We start from the raw sequence: 20271 nt of genomic DNA, 5'->3' as shown, positions 1-20271 counted from the left end.
TTCACCATGGACCATCACCCCCACAGGCTCCCCATCTGTTTTCCTTGCTTGCTCTTTTTCTTGCTCCTTTTTGCACTCCCATATGCCTCACAGTTATGCTACCCTAACTCCCAACTCCCAGGCTTTTGCCTTTGCCTGGAATATTCTTTCTCTTTGCCTTCAAACAGCTGCTCTTCAACTGCCTTCTCTAAACTTCTTCATTCCTCCTCTTTCACTTTCTAACCCTACCTGGAATTAAATAACAGATATTTGTTCTTCGTCCATCTCATTCACAGCTGTATACCCAGTGCTTAGAAGGTAGTAGATGCTCAGTAAACATTTGTAAGCCTTGAAGTATACAGACTGGGGTGGAAGGGAGAGCTCCATTCGTTTCCTTTCTGGTTATAGTATCAACAGCTTGCATTCACCCTATTTATTTTTTACTAGGTACTCAAGGGAGCTACATTTCAAGCTTCTACTTCATCTTGTTTAAAAAGAAAATAATAATAGGGCACATCTCCAAAACTTCCGTGAAGATTAAATGAGCAAATGTACATGAAAATGATGCATACAGCAGACATTCGACAATGATTTTCCATCCCTTCTGTTCATTACCATCACCCGTAAAATGCACACATAATAATAGTGACCCATCCCAAAGATTTGTTGTAAGATTAATTCAGTTATTAAATTTATATGTTAAAGCTCAGAACTCTGCTCCATACATGGGCAGCACCACGGAAGCACTTGCTGGTTGCTATCATCACCACCACCACCACCATCACCTCCACAACCATCACCATCATCACCACCAGCAGCACCACCACCATCACCTCCACCACCACCATCACCATCACCACCACCACCACCGATAACAACACCATCACCACCATCACCACCATCACCACCGTCATCACCATCACCACCACCACTACCACCTTCACCACCACCAATACCACCAACACCACCAACACCACCGTCATCTTCCCACCAGACCGGCCCCACAGCCCATCCGAAATTCGCTTTCATGGAATCCCATTCTTTTTGAGCAAATTCCTTTCCTCGCCCGGCCCGGCGGCCCAGGGACGCTCGTGGGTCTAGGGCTCTTCCACTCCCCCGGGTGGATTCGAGCCCTCCAGGACCTCCGGCTCCCATCGCCCCGCCCGCGGACCCGGACTCCAGCCTGCGGTCTCCATGGAAACCCACCAGCCGCGGGGGGCGTGATGCGTCGACAAGGACGGGATTTTTCGCCTATCGGGTCAAAGTCATTAGGGCGAGGAACGCCACCGAGGCCTCTGATTGGTTGCATCTTTGCAGGAAGGCAGGAATACGGCTTACGGGCCGCGGGGGCTGTACTGCTTCTACCAATCAAGAGCCGAGAGGGCTTTGATGGACAGGCGCAGCGGGAAGAGGCCCCGAGTGCGGGCTTTCGCCCAACCGGCGGGCCGTAGCTCCGAGAAACGGCCAATGAGGAGGCGGCGGGGGTGGGGCCAAGGGGCCGGGTGCTCCGGAAGTGGAGGGAGGGGGTGAAAATGGCGCCCAGCTCGAAATCGGAGCGGAACAGCGGGGCCGGGAGCGGCGGCGGCGGCCCCGGGGCCGCCGGGGGGAAGCGGGCAGCGGGTCGGCGGCGGGAACACGTCCTCAAGCAGCTGGAGCGAGTTAAGGTGAGTCCTGGAGTCTGGGAGGAGCGCGCGGAGGGTGGGAGGAGGGACGAGAGAGGCGGGGGGAGCGAGGGCGTTCGCGGGGTGAGGGGCTGGGGGCGGGGCCCTGGTGAGGGGGCTTGGGTGGAGGGGGCTGGGGGCGGGGCCCCAGGGAGGGGGCTTGGATGGAGGGGGCTGGGGCGGAATCCTGGGATAGATGGAGGGGACTGGGGTCGAGGCTCCGAGGAGGGGGGTTGGGATGGACGGGGCTGGGGTCCAGGGAGGGGATTTGGAGCGAGGGGCCACAGCAGGAATAAGGAGGAAGGGGGGCGGGGATCCACGGCCTGACTGGGTTTTTCAAAGCCCTATTTCCTTGGCCCCACCGTAATGGAACCTCCCTACCTCCTTTCCAGAGCTCCTAGTCCTCAGCTTTGGCCTTCCTCAGTCAGGTCTTCCCCTCTCTGCCCCAGCTCGGACCGCAGGGGAGCTGGGAATGAAAGTACCTGGATCTGCCCTCCCACATTGGTTGGGAGGGAGCTCCCTGGATAGAGCTGGGTCTTCCCCTTCAGACTGGGAGGGAGCTACCTGAGGCCTGGTGCTCTCTCCCCAATCAGGCTGGGAAGGTGGAGCAGTTGGGGCAGGGCCGTGCCCCTGGGAACAGAGCCCACTCCTTCTCCATTAGGCTGGGAGCTGTGTGAGGGCAAGGCCGTGTCTCCCCACTTTTGACTGGAAGCTCCGGGGGCAGAGACAGTCTCCGCCCTCAGCCTGAGAACTCTCTGGGCAGGACGGTGGCTCCACCCTTAGGTTGGAAGCTCCCTGGGCAGGGATTGTGCTCCTGTGTCAGCTGAGGCCTCCTGACAGGGTCGTTTCCTCCGTCAGACTGGGCGCTCCCTGAGTAGTGCTGTTTCCTCCATCGTAGTACCATCTGGAGGGCAGGGCTGTTTCTCCCATCAGCCAGAAAGCCCCCACCCCTAGGCCTCTCTCTGATCAGACCGGAATCTCCTGAAGGCAGGGCTGCCTCCCCCATCAGACTGCCCGGCATGTGCCTGCCTGCCCCTCAAGATCCTTCGTTGGTGGAGTATGTGGGAAGAGGGACTAGGTTGGCAGTTTTGGGGGCAAGAAGACGGGGTAAGAATTAGGTCACCCACCTGAAGCCAGAGCCCCTTGGGTGGAGGTCAGTGGGTTGGGAGCAGGCGAGTGTGGGTCAGGACCTGCCCCAGCCTCCATGGTGGTCATGGACTCCCAAGCTCAGTGTGCCCTGGTACAGGCTTCAGAAAGGCAGATGAGGCTGGGGTGGCTGGAGAGCCTCCCTGGGGGATGTGATTCCAGTGCTGAACCTCAGGTCCCCCGGGCTTGGCCGGGAGGGGCTGTGGGGCTGAGGAGGCTGGAGGTGGCCGAGTGGACAAGTCCCCAGTGGAGGGGGCAGCTCCAGCAAAGCCTGCCTAGCTTCAGTGTCCCCGCCACGGCCCACCTGGCCCAGCCTTTCTGCATTCCGGAACGTGGGCCTCCCCTAGCCATCGTGGCTGGCCCAGCATGGGCCTGTGGGTGCTGCGCTGCCCTGGGTGGGAGGAGTGGGATGGTGGTACCTGAGCAGCCCTGGCCACCCCTTCCTCAGATCAGCGGGCAGCTCTCCCCACGCCTCTTCCGGAAGCTGCCGCCCAGGGTCTGCGTCTCCTTGAAGAACATCGTGGATGAGGACTTCCTCTATGCAGGGTGAGCCTGGGATGCGGGCTCTGGGTGGGGCCAGTGAGGGCTCCAGGCCAGGTGAGGCCCTGAGTCCCCTGCCTATACCCCCTGCGCCCCACAGACACATATTCCTGGGCTTCTCCAAGTGCGGCCGCTACGTCCTGTCCTACACCAGCAGCAGCGGGGACGACGACTTCTCCTTCTACATCTACCACCTGTACTGGTGGGAATTCAACGTGCACAGCAAGCTCAAGCTGGTAGGGCCGGGCCACCCGGGGGCCCCCAGCTCGGGCTGCCTGGGCTCGGGGCTGGTGAAGCGTGACCCTGGCCTAGGGGTGTGTTGCCTCCGAGCCCCAGCTCATGGCGTTGTCAGATGGGGTGGTTGTAGAAATGGTGTGGATTTGGTGGAACTATATGAGATTGCCGTTTTGTATAGGTGAAAAGCGGGTGAAGTGCAGCGGTTTCGTTTGGTTTAACTCAGTTTGTAAAGCTCCTAAAACTCTGTAGGTGTCACTCGGGGGGTGAGGGGCGTTGTTTCATATGACCAGGCAGGCTGCGGTCCTGCCCGTTGCCACCTCTGCAGCCCCCCAGGAGGTGGGTACTGTTACCCCACTTCACAGATGAGCTCAGAGGGGTGGAGGCGTTGGCCGAGGTCCCCAGCCCAGGCAGGGTGGATCCAACTGGGGCTGGCTGTGTTCAGCCGAGTCCCCGTCAGCATTGGCAGGCTCCTGTCGGCCGCTACGGTCCCTACCCATCATCCTGCGCCCCCGTCTGCCCCCACCCCCCCCGAAAGTGGAGTCTCCCAGCTTCCTCAGGCGAGGCTGATAGATGGTGGGGAGGCCTGCTTGGGGGCCCCCCAGCATGAGAAGCACGTCAGGGACCTGCCTGCCAGCCGTCCCCATCCGGGGCCGGCCCCTCCCTCTCTGCCTCCACCCCTGCCCCCCAGGTCCTGCGCCTGCTGGGAGCTGACCCCAAGCCCCGCTCAGGTCCGGCAGGTGCGGCTCTTCCAGGACGAGGAGATCTACAGCGACCTGTACCTGACTGTGTGCGAGTGGCCCAGCGATGCCTCTAAGGTCATCGTCTTCGGCTTCAAGTGAGAGGCGGGGGTTGGGGGGGGGGTCCGAGCCGCGGGTCCCCAGGCATGGGCCGGGCTGCTGAGGGGTCCCGGCCTCCCTGCAGCACCCGCTCAGCCAGCGGCATGCCTACCAACATGGTCCTGATGAGCGACGAGAACCACCGCGACATCTACATTAGCACCGTGGCCGCTCCGCCGCCAGGTCGGTGCGCCGCCTGCCGCCAGGCCGGCCGGGCCCACCCAGGTGAGGGCAGGGCTCCTGGGCTCGCCCCCCCCCCCCCCCCGCTCCCCTGCCCACCTCCCCCCCGCAGAACCCACGAGTCAACGTGTGGCCCTGTGTGTCACTGCAGGGGACCCGAGCGCCCAGTGCCTGCAGCATGGCTTCATGCTGCACACCAAGTACCAGGTGGTCTACCCCTTCCCCACCTTCCAGCCCGCCTTCCAGCTCAAGAAGGACCAGGTGGTGCTGCTCAACACCAGCTACTCCTTGGTGGCCTGTGCCGTGTCCGTGCACGCGGCAGGTAGGGGCTCTGCGCGATGGGGAGACTGAGACTCTGGAGCGGGGCATGCTGGGACATCCCACTGGGCCGCACCAGGACCCCTGGCCGGCGGGGGTGTGCCTCGTCCACCTTGTCCAGCACGGCCCTGGTGCTCTTGAGAGGTGGCCCGTACGACTGAGGAACTAAGCCTTTGAGTTTATTTGACTTCAGTTAAAATTTAGATAGCTGCGCGTGGCCAGCGGCCCCTCCCCCAGTGGACCGCGCAGCCCCACGGCTCTTAAAAAGAAACACACGTTAAAATTTCAGGGAGGGGTTTGTGGACAGACAGCAGCCGCTTACGTCTTTGATGACCTGGGGAACAACTGAAAATGACAGCCGTCACTTGTCAGAGAGGCACACCTTGACACGTGGCAGTTGATGTGACCAGGTCTCTCCCAGGGAGATTGTCACCCGGTCCCTAAGGGGGGGTGTCTCAGTTTCCTGCGGCTGCCGTAACAGAGTACCTCAGATTCAGAGGCTAGAACTACAGCAGTTTATTTTCTTCTGGTTCTGGAGGACAGAAGTCTGAAATCAAGGTGTAGGCAAGGCCATGCTCCTTCTGAAATCGGGGGGCGGGTAGGGGTGCGGGACCCTTCCTCACCTTTCCCAGGGAGACCACTGCTGGTGGCTGCCGGCAGGCCCTGGTGTGCCTCGGCTTGCAGGTGCCACGCTCTGAGGCCTACCTCCATGGTCCCTTGGCTGCTCCTTCTCTGTGCCAGTGTCCAGTTTCCCACTTATAAGGACCTTTGGCCGCACTAGATCTCAGACCCACCCTGATCCATCGTGGCCTCAGCTTAGTGAACCCCATTTCCAGATAGGGTCCTGTTCACGGGACCAGCGGTTTGAACATATTGGTTTGGGGGACCCAGTTCAGCCTTTATGGGGGGGCACTCCGAGGCTTTGGCGCAGAGTAGGAGGCTGCCCGATGTTTCCCCAGGGTCCAGGGGCTGGGTAGGACATGGTGGGTGCACCCAGGAGCCCCAGGCCCGGTGATCCCTGCCTGAGCAGCCTCCTGCAGTTCAGAGATATCATGCAAATGTAAAAATATTCCATTTATTTATAAATTACAAATACATTACACTTTCCTAAAAACCCAGGTGAATAAAAAGATGCCCTTTAAATACGTTAAAACTGTTGTTGTTGGGGGGCGGGGTGAGCATGTATTGAAGAGAGAATTAGATATGTATATGAGCCCATGGACGAGCAGACAGCAATGGGGTACCCCAGCTCCTCTCCCCAGCTGGCTGGGCCTCTGGGGGCCAGGTGTTGTCCTTGCCAAGGCAGGGCCCCTGCTGCTGCTCTAGAGCCACAGGGTGATGGCTGGAAGGGCACTGGGCTCACGTCAGATGGACTCAGCTGGCTATGCCCAGCCAGGCCGGGGACTTGATGTTTGCCCCCTTCCTGGCACAGGGTGTTCACCTCTCCACCTCCACTCCCGGAAGTGCCTCCACTATGGGGGACGGGACCCCAGATGCACAGTCTCAAGGGGTGGCCTTGGGTAGTTCCTCTCTGAGCCCAGTCTCTGCTGCTCTGACCCATGGGTCATGGTCTCACCCACTGCCCTTAGGGCTGCTCATCAGGGTCCTGGGTCCCTCCAAGGGCTGCTCGTTGGGGGTTGAAGGCAGCCATGCAGGCGGAGGCTATGTGTGCACGGGACCCAGCCCCCGGGCTGCTCAGGGGACAGTGTTGGGGTATTGTAGGTTGACTCCACCCCACACCCCAGAGGGGGTTCCGGTTCCTAGAAGTGAATGTGGTTCTCACCCTTGGGGCGGGTGGGGGCTGTGTGTGTCAGTTCCTGTGTGCCCACCAGTTATGGAGCCCCTTTGCTGTCACCCCTGTAGACTAGTGGCTCCGAGAGGCAGTGGGGTGGGTGTGTTGCTCACTGCTCTAATAGGGTTTGAATGAATGAGAGTGGACGGGACTGGGGGTGAGCGTGCTTGTGGGGTCACGTGTGTGGTGTGTAAAGGTCTTCCCTCTTGGGTGTTTCAGTCTGATAGCTCAGTGTAATGAGCCTTCTAGAAGTTTCTCTCCCAGGTGCATTTCTGAGCCCTTTGGAGTGGTGAAGGGAGGTCAGGGGAACCTTCTGGACTTTGAGTTTGTTTAGCCATCACCCCCACCATCACTTTCTGTTTTCTAGGTGACAGCGGCTTCTGTCAAATCCTCTATGACCACACCACCCCCTGCCCAGTCCCCCCCAGCCCCCCTGGGCCCCAGAACCCAGAGGTGGCCCCAGCCCTCCCTAGCCCCTGCCCTGAGGCAGCCCCCACCCGGACCCCAGGGACCCCAGAGCCCTCGCCTGCCATCGCCAAAGCCAAGGAGTTTGTGGCCGACATCTTCCGCCGAGCCAAGGAGGCCAAGGGAGCGACCTCTGAGGAGGCCCGGCCGTCTCCCTGCCCGGGGCCATCAGGCAGCCGCTGCCGGCCGCCCTCCGAGCCCCTCACGCCAGGTGGGGAGGCAGTGGCCCGGGAGGGCCCCCCCAGCGCAGAGGCGCCCGCCCCCGAGCCCGGCTATGTCAACTACACCAAGCTGCATTACGTGCTGGAGTCCGGCGAAGGGACGGAGCCGGAGGATGGTAAGGAGGTGCCCAGCAGGCAGGGCTGCGGGGAGGGGGCAGCAGCCTGCGGGCCCGCCTCCCCTGCTGCCCCTGCTGCCCCTTCCTCCTCAGGGTTCGAGGACGACAAGATCTCCCTGCCTTTCGTGGTGACTGACCTCCGTGGCCGCAACCTGCGGCCCATGCGGGAGCGGGCAGCTGTCCAGGTCCGTGCAGGGCAGTGGGTGGGCCAGGGTCCGCCCCGGGGGTGGGGGTGGGTGCCATCCTGCTCTTCTCCCATCCCCAGGGCCAGTACCTGACGGTGGAGCAGCTCACACTGGATTTCGAATATGTCATCAACGAGGTCATCCGCCACGACGCCACCTGGGGCCACCAGTTCTGCTCCTTCAGTGACTATGACATCGTCATCCTGGAGGTGGGCCCGGGGCTGGGGCAGGAACCCGGGGCCTCCCCACTCAGGGGTCACCCTCAGTTTGGCTGTTTCCATCTCCCCCACCCAGGTCTGCCCGGAGACCAACCAAGTCCTCATCAACATTGGCCTGCTGCTCCTGGCCTTCCCGTCCCCCACCGAGGAGGGCCAGCTACGGTGGGTGCACAGGGACCCCCGGCCCCTCGCCCAGGAGGGACACAGCCCTTCTGTGTGCGCTGTGGGGGTGGGCAGATGTCTCCCTTTGCCCCAGCCCTGGACCCACTGCTCTGTCATTGCTCCTGAAAGCCGGTGGTCCCATGCCCTCTCCTCTGTCCCCTGCAGACCAAAGACCCACCACACCAGCCTCAAGGTAGCCTGGGACCTCAACACAGGCATGTTCGTGACTGTCAGCGTGGGTGACCTTACTGAGGTCAAAGGGCAGACCAGGTGAGGCAGGGCCTGGTGGGCACATGGCTGGGGTGGGAGAGCCACCTACCTGCTCACGCGGCATGTGGCTCCCGCCTCCTGGCCCCGCAGCGGCAGTGTCTGGAGCTCCTACCGCAAGAGCTGCGTGGACATGGTGATGAAGTGGCTGGTGCCCGAGAGCAGCGGCCGCTACGTCAACAGGATGACCAATGAGGCACTGCACAAAGGTGGGCTTGCGCAGGCTGTGGTGGTGGGGACTGGGGTCCCCCCGCTGGCTGACAGCCATACCTGCAGCAGGTGCTGGCCCACTGGTGCAGGCGGATTTCAGCTGCATGTGGGACCTGGGCCCCCATGCCACGGCTCCTTGGTTGAGCAGCCTGGATTTGGGTGGCTGGAGGAGGGCCCTGCCTCCTGGAACCTTCCGGCTCCTCCTGCTGTGCCTTATGGCCCCATACCCCTGCCCTCCCCACAGGGTGCTCCCTGAAGGTCCTGGCGGATAGTGAGAGGTACACGTGGATCGTGCTGTGAGGGCCCGGCTGCCCTCATCTGCCTCTAACTACCTCCCTGGCCCGGAGCTGCCGCCTGCCCAGGCTGGCCTCCACCGGCCGACAGCCACCATGGCCGGCACTAGCGCTAGGCCACAGGAAGGGGCTGGGGCAGGGGCAGCCCCTGGTGGCCTGAGAGTCTGGACACTTCTTATTTATGCCTATTTAAGTTGGGAAGGTAGGGGGGAGCCCCCGCCTCCACCTGCGTTGGGCACGGGCCCCTTTCTGCAGCCCTCATGGAGGCTGAATGGACCCCTTCCCAGGCCCTGATGCCCCCAGCCTCCCCCACCTGATGGCGGGAAGCCTCACGGCCCAGACTCCCTCTGTTTCCTCTTCATGTAATAAAAGTTTTATTTCCGAACCTCCCTGAACTCTTGTGACTGCTGCTCAGTGCCTAGCCCCAAGGCCCCCACCAAGTCCCACCAAGTCAGCAGTAGCCAAATAACACAGAGGAATTTATTGTTTTAAGAAAGACTACAAAAAGGTAGAAAACAGCTCGGCACACTAGACTATCACACGCGTGGACACGTTCACCGCCGGGAGAGGGAGGCCCCGAGGGAGCGGGCGGGGTGGGTCCCGAAGCTGTAGCACGCGGAGCACACAAAATAGTGATTTTTATACAATAGGTCAGCTTTTTCATTTTTTTTTTCCCATAAACATCTATCTCATGGGTTGAAAACACTGAGAAAACCGGAACAGATAAGGCCATGATGGTTGGAAAAAAACCCAACAAGTTACCGACTCCGCTCGGGCGGCGCTCACAAATCGCACAATAGTGACGTGGTTGGGAGTGGGGGGTGCACTGCACGGAGGGAAAGCACAGTCCCCGGGGAGGACGCAGGGGAGGGCCCATTACACACCGGTGGCGGGGAGGGCACAGGGCCTTTAGGTCCCAGCTGGCAGCACACCCAGGTCACTGCCCTTCTTTGGACGCTGTGGGCCAGGCCCCCTCCTACCCTCCCCATGGCTGGGCAGCGCCCCACTTCGGGCTTGGGGGCCAGACAGGGGCCCAACTCCGGAGCAGACGAGACACCCACGGCTTTAATTGCACTTATACCAAGAAGGGGGCAGCAGTGGGGCTTTGGGAGGGGATCCCAGGGCGGCGAGTGGGGGGAGGCCCCGGGTGATGGCTACCTGCACCCGCCTGGGGCGCAGAGCTGGGCCCAGGACAGGCTGTGCAAAGCCAGCGAGCTGAATAAGTTAACGGTTCCGCCGGGGTGGGGGGCCTGTGGGCCTGTCCCCTGGGGTGGTGGGTGGGCAGGCCCGGGCACGGGAGGCAGCACGGCGGCGGGTTCCTTAAGGCACATCTTTTGTGGCAGAGTTTGCAGCGGCGGCTCAGCCCGGCCCTGTGATTGTGCCTGCCCAGGCTCCGAGGGCCGCCCCCCCGACGCCCTGGCCCAGGCGAGGGCGCTGACAGCGAAGCCAGAGGCGCGGTGGGGGACCCTGGCATGGAGGGGGTTGGCGGGGGCGGGCGGGGCGGGGGCGGCCGCGGGCTTAACTGGAGGGCAGCGCCTGCACGAAGAGGCCACGCGTGTCGCTCCGCGCCAGCTTGGCCGGCGGCTCCAGGGCCTCGGGGCCCAGCGCAGGCGACTCGCTGCCGGCCGCCAGCGAGATGTCCTGCGGCAGCTCGTCTTCACTCTCCTCCTCCTCTTCCTCCTCCTCATCTGGGGCACACAGGGCAGGGCCAGCTCAGCGCCGGGAGCCTGCGCCCCCCTCCACCCGCTCCCGCCCACGCCGCCTCCACCCCGGACCCCACCCGCCGCCCCCGGGACACCCCCACCTACCTTTGTCCGGGTCCAGGGGGTTCAACGAGGTGGCTAGGTTGGCGAACTGGAGGGAGGGAGAGAGAGTGAAAGGAAAGGCGTGAGAGCCCCACCGCCCCACCCTGCTGCGTCCCTGCTGCGCCCCCAGCGCCCTGCGCACCTCGCCCATGACAGCAATCGGGGTCTCGCCCTTGGCCTGCGCCACGCGGTGCTCGATCAAATAGTACATGTACTCGTCGTACAGCAACCGGATAAGGTGGAAGGAGCCGAAGCTGGCGGCGCTGCGCAGGGTCAGGTCCCGGATCACCATGGAGCTGGGGGCGGCGAGGGGGAGGCCCGTCAGGCCCGGCCCGGCCCTCGGGCCCTTGCCCGCCACGGCCCGCCACGGCCCGGCCCTCCGGCCCTTGCCCGCCACGGCCCGGCCCCCGGCGCGCACCTGTAGAAGGACCACTTGAGCAGGAAGAGCTTGGCGGCCTTGGGAAAGCCGGCGCTGCCCTGGTACGGCTTCAGCACCTGGCTCACGACGCCGTCCAGCCAGGCGGCCCACTGCTCCAGAGAGTTCTGCTGCTGCAGCGTCACCTTAAAGTCCTGCTCCAGCCGCTGCACTACGCGGTCCTCGCAGCGACACACCCACGACGCCTGCTCCTGAGCAAGGGAGGGCGAACCGGGTGCCGGCGGCTCAGCCCCCTGCCCCTCGCCCCGGCTCAGCACGCCCCCCACCCCGCCACCTGCCCCGGCCCGCCCGCGCCCACCTGCACGTTGGCGAAGTCCACGCGATTGAGGTCGCTCAGCATCTGGTTGATCTGCGCGGTGTTTTGCAGCACCGCACGCGCCGCCTGAGCCAGGTGGTTGAGCGACGTGTAGCGCCGCAGCGTCTGCGCAAAGGCACCGGCCGCCGCCACCTGCGGGACCCAGGGCTTGTGGTTTCCGCGGGACCTACCCCCGTGGGCCCCGCCCCCCCGCGCGCCTCGGCTTCTCCCCTGACTGTGGAACTAGACACACACACACACACACACACACACACACACACACATACAGTCCTGCGCGTGCGCGCCTTGGTTCCTTTATCCTAAAAACAGCAGAATACTCTCCACTGGAGGCTTCAGTGGGGAGACCAGTGTGCGTCACAACACCAATTAATGCGGTTCTGACCTCCAGATTCTTCTCTAAATTAAAGACATGCTAAAAAACGACCGGCACTGCCCAGAAAAAGGCAAGCACGGCTTTAAAAACTTCTGCTCCGTTCAGTTTCCACAGCACCCTGAGATAGCAGCTCTAGGAGGGCAGGGATCGGGGCTGCTTTGTTGGCTGCTGACCCACAGGGAAAGGACGCTGGGCACCCAGCAGAGGCCCCTAAATACACTGAATGGAGGGCGCCCCCACCCACGCCCCACGAGCACAGCCGCAGTGGAAGGTTCTGCAGACTTCCATTCAGTTTGGCAGGCCTTTTTTTGTTGTTCTTTTCAGCATTTCAAGGCGAGGAAACACAAAACTTTTCTGCCCAAGAGCGAACGCGTCGCATCGGATGGCTCAGTCTCAGCGGCCAGTGCTGCGCTGTTAGGGCCACTACCCAGTTTCCTTTCAGAAGCCCTTTTTCTTGCTAGCTGTGAACACCTAAAAGCCCTTTCTGTAGAGGCCATCTGAAAAAAATGATTGCAAACCTGCCTTGGGTTTTTATTTGTGAAGATGCTGTGTGAAGTGCAAAACAAAACCAAAACATTGCCAAGGGTCAGCGGGTCAGCAGTGGGCATTTGAGGACGCGGGTGTGGAGAGACCTGAGCTCCCTGGGCCTCCGCTGCCCGGGGTATCATCCGAGACCGGGCCTGGGGGGCTGGGGGAGGCAGAGGACTGGGGAACCCCCCTCACCTTCACCCGCAGCATCTCCTCGGGGATGTTCACCATGGCATGGGTAAGCCAGCTTTCCAGGCTCTTGGCAAAGTTCCGGATCGCTTGCGTCAAGGCACCTGCGCGCAGTGGAGGAGGGGGGCGCGGTGGGAGATAGTTAGTCAGGGGTGTGGGGGGACACAGGTGGGGGAGAGCGGGTAGCTGTGCACTCACTGGGGATGGGCCGCAACACGTCGGGGATGAGAATCTCCACCAGGCCCTGATACAGCACGTTGTCACAGTGCTTGGTCCATTGCAGCACCGGCTCGAACTTGGAGAGGAGCACCAGGCTGGCCTTGGGCAGCCGCTTCTCGGCCTCGTCGTGCCTGCGGGCACGGCGCCCGGGTCAGGCCTGGCACTCGGGCCTCCCCATCCCATCCATCCCGGGTCCAATGGGCACAGGCCCTGCCTACTCCAGGGAGGACATGCTGTCCTGCCCCCACTCCCAGGCTGGGATGGATAGCCAGGCACCCTCTGGGGCACGTGCACCCCTCAAACTTTAGGGGTCAGGCAGGCGATCCCAGCTGCATAATGCCAAGGGCTGCCCGCCTGCGTCCATGCCCCTCGGGCCCCCTCCCCCAGGGCCGCGGGTCTGAGGCACTCACATGGCCGGTGGTGGCGCCTCACTGGGCTGGCTGAGATCGTACCTCCAGAAGGTTTTCCACAGGGTCTCCACCAGGGTGAACTGCAGGTTCACCATGACGTCGACGATGGCCTGGGGGATGTGGAGGGGCCGCTCAGAGGGACCTGGGGGCAGGGTGGCGCCCCCGTGCCCAGGGTCTGCCCACGCGGCTGCCCTACCTCACAGTGTTCCCGGTACAGGAGCTGGAAGGCCTTGAGGTCGCCCGGCCCAACCCCCTCGGGCAGCACCTTGCCCTGGAGGTCCAGCTCCGAGAAGTCCGGGAGGCTCCGCGAGGCGTCTGGCAGGGGTGGGAGACAGGGGGGGACAGCATGAGGCCCTCATCTTCTGCCCACCTGCCCCCCTTCTGGCCTCCCCGGTTCCTAATAAGCTGTCACCATGTTCCTACAAGAAGGTGCCCCCATGGGCAGCAGGAACCCAGAGGCTCAGAAGCTCAGAGAGGGCAGTGCCTGGCCTAGGATCCCATAGCCTGGAAGGGTCCGGAAGCACTGGAAGTGGCAGATTGGGGACAGGGAAAACTCTGGAGTCCGTGCTCCTCCCACAGAAAACACGAGGGCGACCGCCTGGCTGCCGAGTGATGGCACTGGACCCGCCTCGGACGTGGGACTCTAAGTCCAGGCTGCCTCCCTGGGCCCACCCAGCCCTGAACAGAGACTCCAGGGAAGCTGCACTGAAGTCCGCGGGCCCCAAGGTGGGGAGATCCAACCTCCCTGAGGAGGGCTGTTCTAGGTGCCTCCTGGGATGGACTGGGCTTTCATGCCCGACCACCATTTGGCCTCGTTTCCATCGTCTGGTTTTTGTCTTGTCTTTTTTTTTTTTTGGCATGGGCAGGCACTGGGAATCGAACCCAAGTCTCTGGCATGGCAGGCAAGATGGCTTGTTGTTTTTAAAAATGAATTTTAGGAGCTGACTTCCAGAAACACTGAGTGTCATCCGTACACCTTCCCAGGGAGCCCCAGCGGGGAGGGCCAGGGGGTGGCTCACGAGGGAGGGAAACCAGCCCAGCCCGCCTGTGGCAAGGTCACACCCACGGCCCGGCCCAGCCTCGGAGTCTGCTCGCACGGGATCTGGCGTGGTTTAGCACAAAGCAGGCCGTTCATTCAGGAGCTCAGGAACACCAGTAAATTGTTCCCGCTGAGACCGGGGAAGGGCCGCTGGGGACTGAGTCAGCCTCGTGGGGCAGGAAGGCCCCATATCCTGCTGTCCCTGACCGCCTCTTGCCAAGCCCTCCCCTGCCAACCAGCCACAGACCCCGCCCCAGGCGCCCCTGGCCCGGGCCGGGGAGCCCCTCACCTAGGAACTGCTGGTACTGCTGGACCTGGGCACTGATGTCCGAGAGCCCGGCAGCCTGCTGGGGGCCCACGGCCACGCCGTTGGTCATATTCTCCATCTTCTGGATGGGCTTGAGCCTGGAGGAGGGCGGGCGGGTGGCCGGTCGGGGCTGGGCCAGTGGCCACCCTCCCCAGCCCTTCCTGGCCCGGCCACCCGCCTACCTCTGCTTCTGCGAGAAGGGCTGGCCGCCCCGCATGGCCATGTGCTGCTGGTCCTCCATCAGCCGCAGCAGGGGCGAGCTGGCCTTGATGCGCAGGCCGTAGTAGTGGTACTTGGAGTTGCCCCTGGGAGGAGGCAGAGGGTGAGGGTGAAGGTGAGAGCAGGGGCACCCTGAAAAGCCCCCTGCCAGTTCCCTCCTCCCCCCTGCCATCCTGGCGAATCTACCAAGTGTTTGTGATAATAACAGTTTGGTGTTTATAAAGCGCTCTGCCAGGCATCATTCTGACCACTCCGCAAGTAGGAACACACTGGTTCCTTGTCCTCACCCTCTGAGACAGCCTCCCAACATCCTTGACATGAGGAAACCAAGGCAGAGAGAGCTGGGGGCCCAAGGTTCTGTGTGAGCGCATGGCTGGATGAAGAATGAATCTGGAGCTCAGGGAGGAGCCGGGGGTCACAGGGAGAGGCAGAGAAGGTGGTCCATGGGGTGGACCCTCGTTCCTGCCTGTGGGAATTCACTCACTCGCATGCCCTAACTAAGCACCTGCTGATTGCAGCCCCCATGTGCTAGTGTCATAAACAAGAGAAATAAGTACAAGAGAAGGGGGGAGGGAGTGTCAGGAAGTGGGAACAGTTGCCTTTTTGGTAAGGGGGGCCCAGGGTGTCTGGATAAGGAGGTGGGGAAAGTGCAGGGGGCTGAGGCACAGCCGTGCAAAGGTCCTGGGGCAGGGGCAGGTGAGTGTGTCCTCAGGGAGGCCCATGGGCTGGAGCCTAGGAAGCAAGAGCATGAGTGAGGAATTGAGGCTGGGGGTGCCCCCCGAGCCCACCTGGTGCCAAGTCTCCGGGTGCGCAGGCCCATGAAGACGGAGCGGATGAGCTTGCCGAAGGAGGCGGCGTTGACGGGCTCAAGCTTCTGCTCCTGGCAGTGCAGAAGGTAGTGGCAGTAGAGGGTGCTCCGTGGCAGGCTCACGCCCTCAGCTGTCTCATAGTTGTCCAGGAGCCACTGGACCTGGGCCCCAGGCAGGGTGGGAAGCGAGAGAGCTACTTGTTGTGCATGTAGCGCCCATCGTGATCCTTGCACAGCACCAAAAGACCCATCACCCCCTGGTGTAACGGTCCCCAAGAACTGAACCTCACGGAACTCTCTAGAACTATACTCTCCATGATGGTCACCCCTAGTTCATGCAGCTATTTTAATATAAAGTTAAAACTAACTGATGGCAAGGAACAAAAGCCGGATCTCAACATCCTTGGAGTGACACAATGACAGAGATGGAGGAGGGGTGAGTGGGCGCTAGGGGTTAGAGGCACCCAGGGGGAGGGGAAGAGGGGGTCAGGTGGGACCACACAGGAGTGGCACAAGGGAGGAATTTGGGGTGATAGGCTTTGCTGTCACGTGATTGTGGTGGTGGCTTTGAAAATCTACCCATGGGACCAAATGACAGAGCCTTATCCACAGGTGCTGTGCCATCATGTTTCCCTGGCTGTGTGACCTGTAACAGCCTGGGGTCCCGGCTAAAGGGTATAAGGACCTCTCAGTACTATCTTTGCCACTCCCTATGAACCTAGAGTTATTTCAAAATGCATCGGGTAAACAATTCTATGCCCCACTTGCACTAGCACCTTTCCAGCGCTGGGAGCGTCTCTACTGGGCAACACAGGCAGAGGGACGTTCCGTCTGCACTGAAAAGCCTCAGGACGGCACTGGTCTAGCACTTCAGGGTTTCAAGTTGTGGGGGGAGCCTCATCAGAGTGTCATGAAATCTCTTAGGTCACAAACCGGCATTAAAAAATAATAATAAAATAAGTAGATGAGAAGCCGGCCACCGTGGTGCTGTCACGAAGTCCTGGCCCCGGAAGCTTCCACCTGGGTTATGTACCCTACACTGGACGTGGGCAGGGATTGGTGGTAGTTAATAGGAGAGGCATCACTCTGGACCCTGAGCCAGGGTGGGGTGTGGGCCAGGGCCACCCCAGGACTACTAGGCCCTGACAGTCCCACATCACGCAGGTGGCAAGGAGTCCAATTAGGGTCTGGATCCAGGGGTGCCTGAGTGACCCCCCAGCTGCCTCTGGGGAGAGGGTGGTTTTCACGCCCACTTGATGATAGGGGGGTGGGGGTGACAGGGAACCTTGCTGGGAGCCACTCTGGCCCCTTCCCCTCGCCTTTGCTCCCCAATCCTGTCCCTGTCTCACTAGCTATCTCTTTGAACCCAGCTCAAAGAGCTTCTTGGCTTAGCTGAGGCCCAGAGAGGCTGAGTAACCCGCCTGAGTCACACAGCGAGGATGTGAACACTTCAGTGTCAGGCCCCCTGGTATCCTGCTGCTTGGGGGCCTGGGGGCCATGGCCGGGGACTGGGGTTCTGTGCCCACCACCCAATGCCAGCCTGGTGGGACCCGGGTGCTGGGGCACTTACGGTGGCTGGCGAGGCACGGGTGGTGTGGGAGTAGGACTGGCTGGCACTGCCCAGCATGTACCCGCCCTGGATCACGTAGGCGCCCGCTCCACTGCTGCCCCCGCCCCCACCGCCGCCATTGCCGCTGCCACTGCTGCTGCCGCTGCTGTTGCTGCCCCCGCCACCGCTGCCGGTGGAGCTGGCGACGACTGGGCTGCCCGACACATACACGGGCATGGAGCCACTGCTGGCCACCGCCTGGGAGGTGGCGGGTGCGCTGACTTGGGCGGCTGTGCCTGCGGCCTCGTAGTAGCTGCTGCCCGGCGTCGGCGTGTACAGTGGCGTCTCGGAATAGGGGTAGGTGCTGGAGCGGCTGGGAGGGAAGCAGGACAGAGTCAGAGGCTGGGGGCCTGGCCGGGCTGTGGCTGGGGCACCCAGGAGGAGACGGACAGCGGACCAGGCCTCCTCCTCTGGCAGTCCTGTGAGCGGCCCTCCACTCAGAAGCTGACGCCTCCCCTTCAGACAGGAGGGAGCTGAGATGGAAGAGCTGCCTGGCCAGCAATGGGTCAGGTGTTCCCCTTCGATCAACAAATCATTGAGTGCCTACTGTGTGCCAGGCACCAAAATGGAAAAGCCTTATCCTTGGGTGCTGACGTCTTAGATGGGAGGTGGACATAAGAAACTGAGGTAGATGGGAAAGAGAGGGGACTGCAGAAAGCAGTGCCGCTACAAGGGAGGAAAGTGCTGGCACGAGGTGGGGTAGTTCTAAATTTAAAATGGCAGCTACTGGGGGTGGGGGCCCTTGGCAATGGCTTCTGGGACTGTGGGGACATGCTCCACCCGCTGGAGGCTCCCCCCAGCCATCGCTGGGTGTCAAGTGATGTGCACTCACAGCTGCAAATTTCAGCAAAAGAATAAAAACCCCCGCGGGTCCATCTTTGCAGGGGCTGTTAAGTGATGCTGAACCCCACACTGGTGTGGGAGAGACTGGGGACAGCCTCCCTGCCAGGTAGAGAACAAGTTCTGGAACATGCTATGAGGTGGACAAAGAGTAGGGTGCTTCTGGCAGCTGGGGCGGGAGGGGGACAATGCTATCGGCGCACATCTGCCCACCTGTCACTGTGGGGGGGGAGCACACAGTGCAGAGGGGACAGGCGAAGACCTCTTCTCAGCATCTTACTAGACCCCATGGGACACAGCTTTGAGTTTTGAACCCTCTCGATATATTACTGATTAAAAGCATAGCGGTGGATTTCCAAAGTCCAGGGAGGGCACAAGGCCAGTCAGGTGGCATTGGAGCAGGGCCTGAAGGAGGTAGGGAAGGAGCCTCAGGGGCACTGTTCTGGGCAGGGGGCAGCAAGGAGGGAGGGGTGCTGGGAGGCCCCCCCCACCCAAATGACATCAGAGCTCCTGGATCCAACGCCCGAGGCCACACCCACCCCTGGATGACACCAGGAACCAGGGTCTTGACCCAGCTCCGACTCTGTCCTGGGCAGGCTGGCAAGTGTCCCCAGCCTCCACGGTGGCAGGGCCCATGTCCGGCTCACTGTTGCTCGCCTGGGCCCAGCCCAGGGGCAGCCTATGGGAGCTCCAAGGAGGCTGCCTCGTTGGCTCCGGGCTGAATGAAAACCACGAATGCGGCCATCTCTGGAGGCGCCCCAGACCGGGCCAGGGATGGTGGCTCAGGGGCCGAGGGCCAGAGAGAAGAGAAAGTCCACAGTGGGATTTGTTGCCCAGGAACTTCACTTGGCAAAAGAATGTGATGCAGAGTGTGAACCACTGTAGTCACAGAGAGTGGGACCCAAGAAAGAGCAGAAGGCGGGGGGTGGGGGAGCCGGGCTGGGCTTCAGGGGAGAGGGGCTGGGGAGGGGTGAGAGGGGCCCGAGGGACCCTCGGGGGCCAAGCTCCTCTCTGGGACACTCTCTCTGGCCCTCTCCAGCTCAGGCGTTCTGGGGGAATGAGGCTTTCAGTCATTCGCCCCATGAGGGGACTGTGCAATGGGAAAGGAAGCAGCAGGACTGGGATGTACCTGGAGTGGCGGCACCCCACCCCCCTCCCGGGCCAGGGCCACACCCTCAGGCCCAGCAGAAACTTCATGACCGAGAGTCTGGCTCACTCCCAGGTCCAGCCCCACAAAGGACGGGACAGGGAAGCAAGAAAACACCAAGTGACCGCAAAGCAGACCAAACAAAACTTCTAGAAACAGAAACATCAAAAAGACTATGTAACTTTAGTAGAGAAACCATTACTGGCAGAGGCTGGGAGAGGGAAGGATCCCCACAGAGGAGGGCGAGCAGGGGGTGCCACCTGTACCACACGTGGTCAGGACACCTGTGGCAGCACGAGGGAGTGGGATTCCCAACCACGGGAGTGCCACAGGCCCAGGGCAGAGGGCAGGCAGGAAGGGGCTGCTGGGGCCCCACTTGCCCTTTAGTCATAGGAAAGACAGGGGGGTTCTGCCCTCAGAGTATCTCCGGGAAGAAACAAAGAAACTGGCCACAGTGTCTCCTCTGGGACAGGGTTGGGGGGTCAGAAGTGAAGGAGGTTTTGACACCTTTAACACTCCCTGCTGCTGCTTGGATATCTTTTACTTTCCCCTGCCCGGTGGGATGCCCTTCCTGACTTGCCAGGGGTCTCTCTTGTCTTGCCCCTTGTGGGAGGCCACTGGGGAGAGGCCCATTTGCCCCCTGACCCCCTGAAGGGCGCTGAGCCTGGGCCGTGCTGTGGGCCCAGGCAGGATCTGAACAGACCCGCCCCCTTCCTGGGACCCTCTCTCTCCCCATCCCCAGGGCCCCCTCCCCCTCCCCCATGCCCCTGCCCACTCACATGGCACTGGCCGCGTAGCTGGCATCGCCGCCCTCCACGTACTGCACCTGGCCGGGGTACACGTGGGGCACCGGCACCTGCTGGAGCTGCTGCACCTGGACAGGAGGGGGCCGAGGTCAGGGAGTGGCTGGCCTCCCGCCTCCCCTGGGGGGCGGGCGGTGCCCCCATTCTCGCCCAGCTGGGAGGAGGTGAACTTCTTGCTCTCTGAGCACACCCTGAATGGGGCCCAGGGACAGAGACTTGGGGTGGTGGCTTCGGCCAAGGCGGGATGTCGCCGGCAGGGGGCCAGGAAAAGCCGGGGACCTGGGCCAGGACCGGACACAGCCAGGGGCCAAGAGTGGGGCCGAGGCCAGGCCAGCAGAAGGGCCCCAGACAGAGTCCTACAGTGGGCACCATGGCTGGATCAGAAGGCCACAGGGCA

At 62.0% G+C, this 20271-nt stretch overlaps 2 protein-coding genes across 6 annotated transcripts in view; one reads left to right on the top strand and one right to left on the bottom strand.

Annotated features, from left to right (window-relative positions):
• Positions 1 to 1484: 1484 nt before the first annotated feature.
• Positions 1485 to 9221, top strand: DCAF15 (DDB1 and CUL4 associated factor 15). Of its 2 annotated transcripts, none has more exons than XM_077121630.1 (13): positions 1485 to 1643; positions 3235 to 3332; positions 3427 to 3562; positions 4292 to 4398; positions 4485 to 4624; positions 4731 to 4901; positions 7057 to 7491; positions 7585 to 7676; positions 7757 to 7885; positions 7971 to 8056; positions 8222 to 8326; positions 8417 to 8532; positions 8778 to 9221. In XM_077121630.1, exons 1-13 carry the CDS (start codon positions 1512 to 1514, stop codon positions 8831 to 8833), a joined length of 1803 nt encoding a protein of 600 aa, XP_076977745.1. In that variant the 5' UTR covers positions 1485 to 1511; the 3' UTR covers positions 8834 to 9221. The 2 variants fall into 2 exon arrangements, with proteins under 2 accessions (XP_076977745.1, XP_076977746.1); XM_077121631.1 differs by having other exon boundaries at positions 1486 to 1643; positions 4485 to 4582.
• Positions 9222 to 10344: 1123 nt separating this feature from the next.
• RFX1 (regulatory factor X1) overlaps positions 10345 to 20271 on the bottom strand; it is a 29498-nt gene continuing 19571 nt past the window's right edge. For 3 of the 4 annotated variants that reach the window (XM_077121615.1, XM_077121613.1, XM_077121614.1), the window contains 14 exons: positions 19851 to 19945; positions 17046 to 17397; positions 15456 to 15637; positions 14631 to 14753; positions 14431 to 14546; positions 13299 to 13417; positions 13103 to 13212; positions 12672 to 12823; positions 12480 to 12577; positions 11366 to 11515; positions 11050 to 11258; positions 10774 to 10927; positions 10635 to 10680; positions 10345 to 10514 (listed from right to left, as the gene is read on the bottom strand). In XM_077121615.1, coding sequence (XP_076977730.1) covers positions 10345 to 10514; positions 10635 to 10680; positions 10774 to 10927; positions 11050 to 11258; positions 11366 to 11515; positions 12480 to 12577; positions 12672 to 12823; positions 13103 to 13212; positions 13299 to 13417; positions 14431 to 14546; positions 14631 to 14753; positions 15456 to 15637; positions 17046 to 17397; positions 19851 to 19945 — 2076 coding nt within the window. Of the gene's footprint in view, positions 10515 to 10634; positions 10681 to 10773; positions 10928 to 11049; positions 11259 to 11365; positions 11516 to 11620; positions 12254 to 12479; positions 12578 to 12671; positions 12824 to 13102; positions 13213 to 13298; positions 13418 to 14430; positions 14547 to 14630; positions 14754 to 15455; positions 15638 to 17045; positions 17398 to 19850; positions 19946 to 20271 lie in introns of those variants that run through there. The other variant, XM_077121616.1, reaches the window with a different exon arrangement.

The sequence above is a fragment of the Tamandua tetradactyla genome, chromosome 11 (genome assembly GCF_023851605.1).
Source record: "Tamandua tetradactyla isolate mTamTet1 chromosome 11, mTamTet1.pri, whole genome shotgun sequence".
In the NCBI taxonomy this organism is placed as follows: Eukaryota; Metazoa; Chordata; class Mammalia; order Pilosa; family Myrmecophagidae; genus Tamandua; species Tamandua tetradactyla.
Note: the sequence above shows the minus strand (reverse complement) of the source record. Positions and strands in the feature narration are given on the sequence as shown.

What these genes read in the sequence shown, in the direction of transcription:
- DCAF15 (XM_077121630.1), top strand. Translation starts at nt 1,512, where the DNA reads ATGGCGCCCAGCTCGAAATCGGAGCGGAACAGCGGGGCCGGGAGCGGC. An exon ending in TGCACAGCAAGCTCAAGCTG is followed by an intron (nt 3,563 to 4,291) that starts GTAGGGCCGGGC and finishes AGCCCCGCTCAG; the next exon opens with GTCCGGCAGGTGCGGCTCTT. An exon ending in CAATGAGGCACTGCACAAAG is followed by an intron (nt 8,533 to 8,777) that starts GTGGGCTTGCGC and finishes CCCTCCCCACAG; the next exon opens with GGTGCTCCCTGAAGGTCCTG.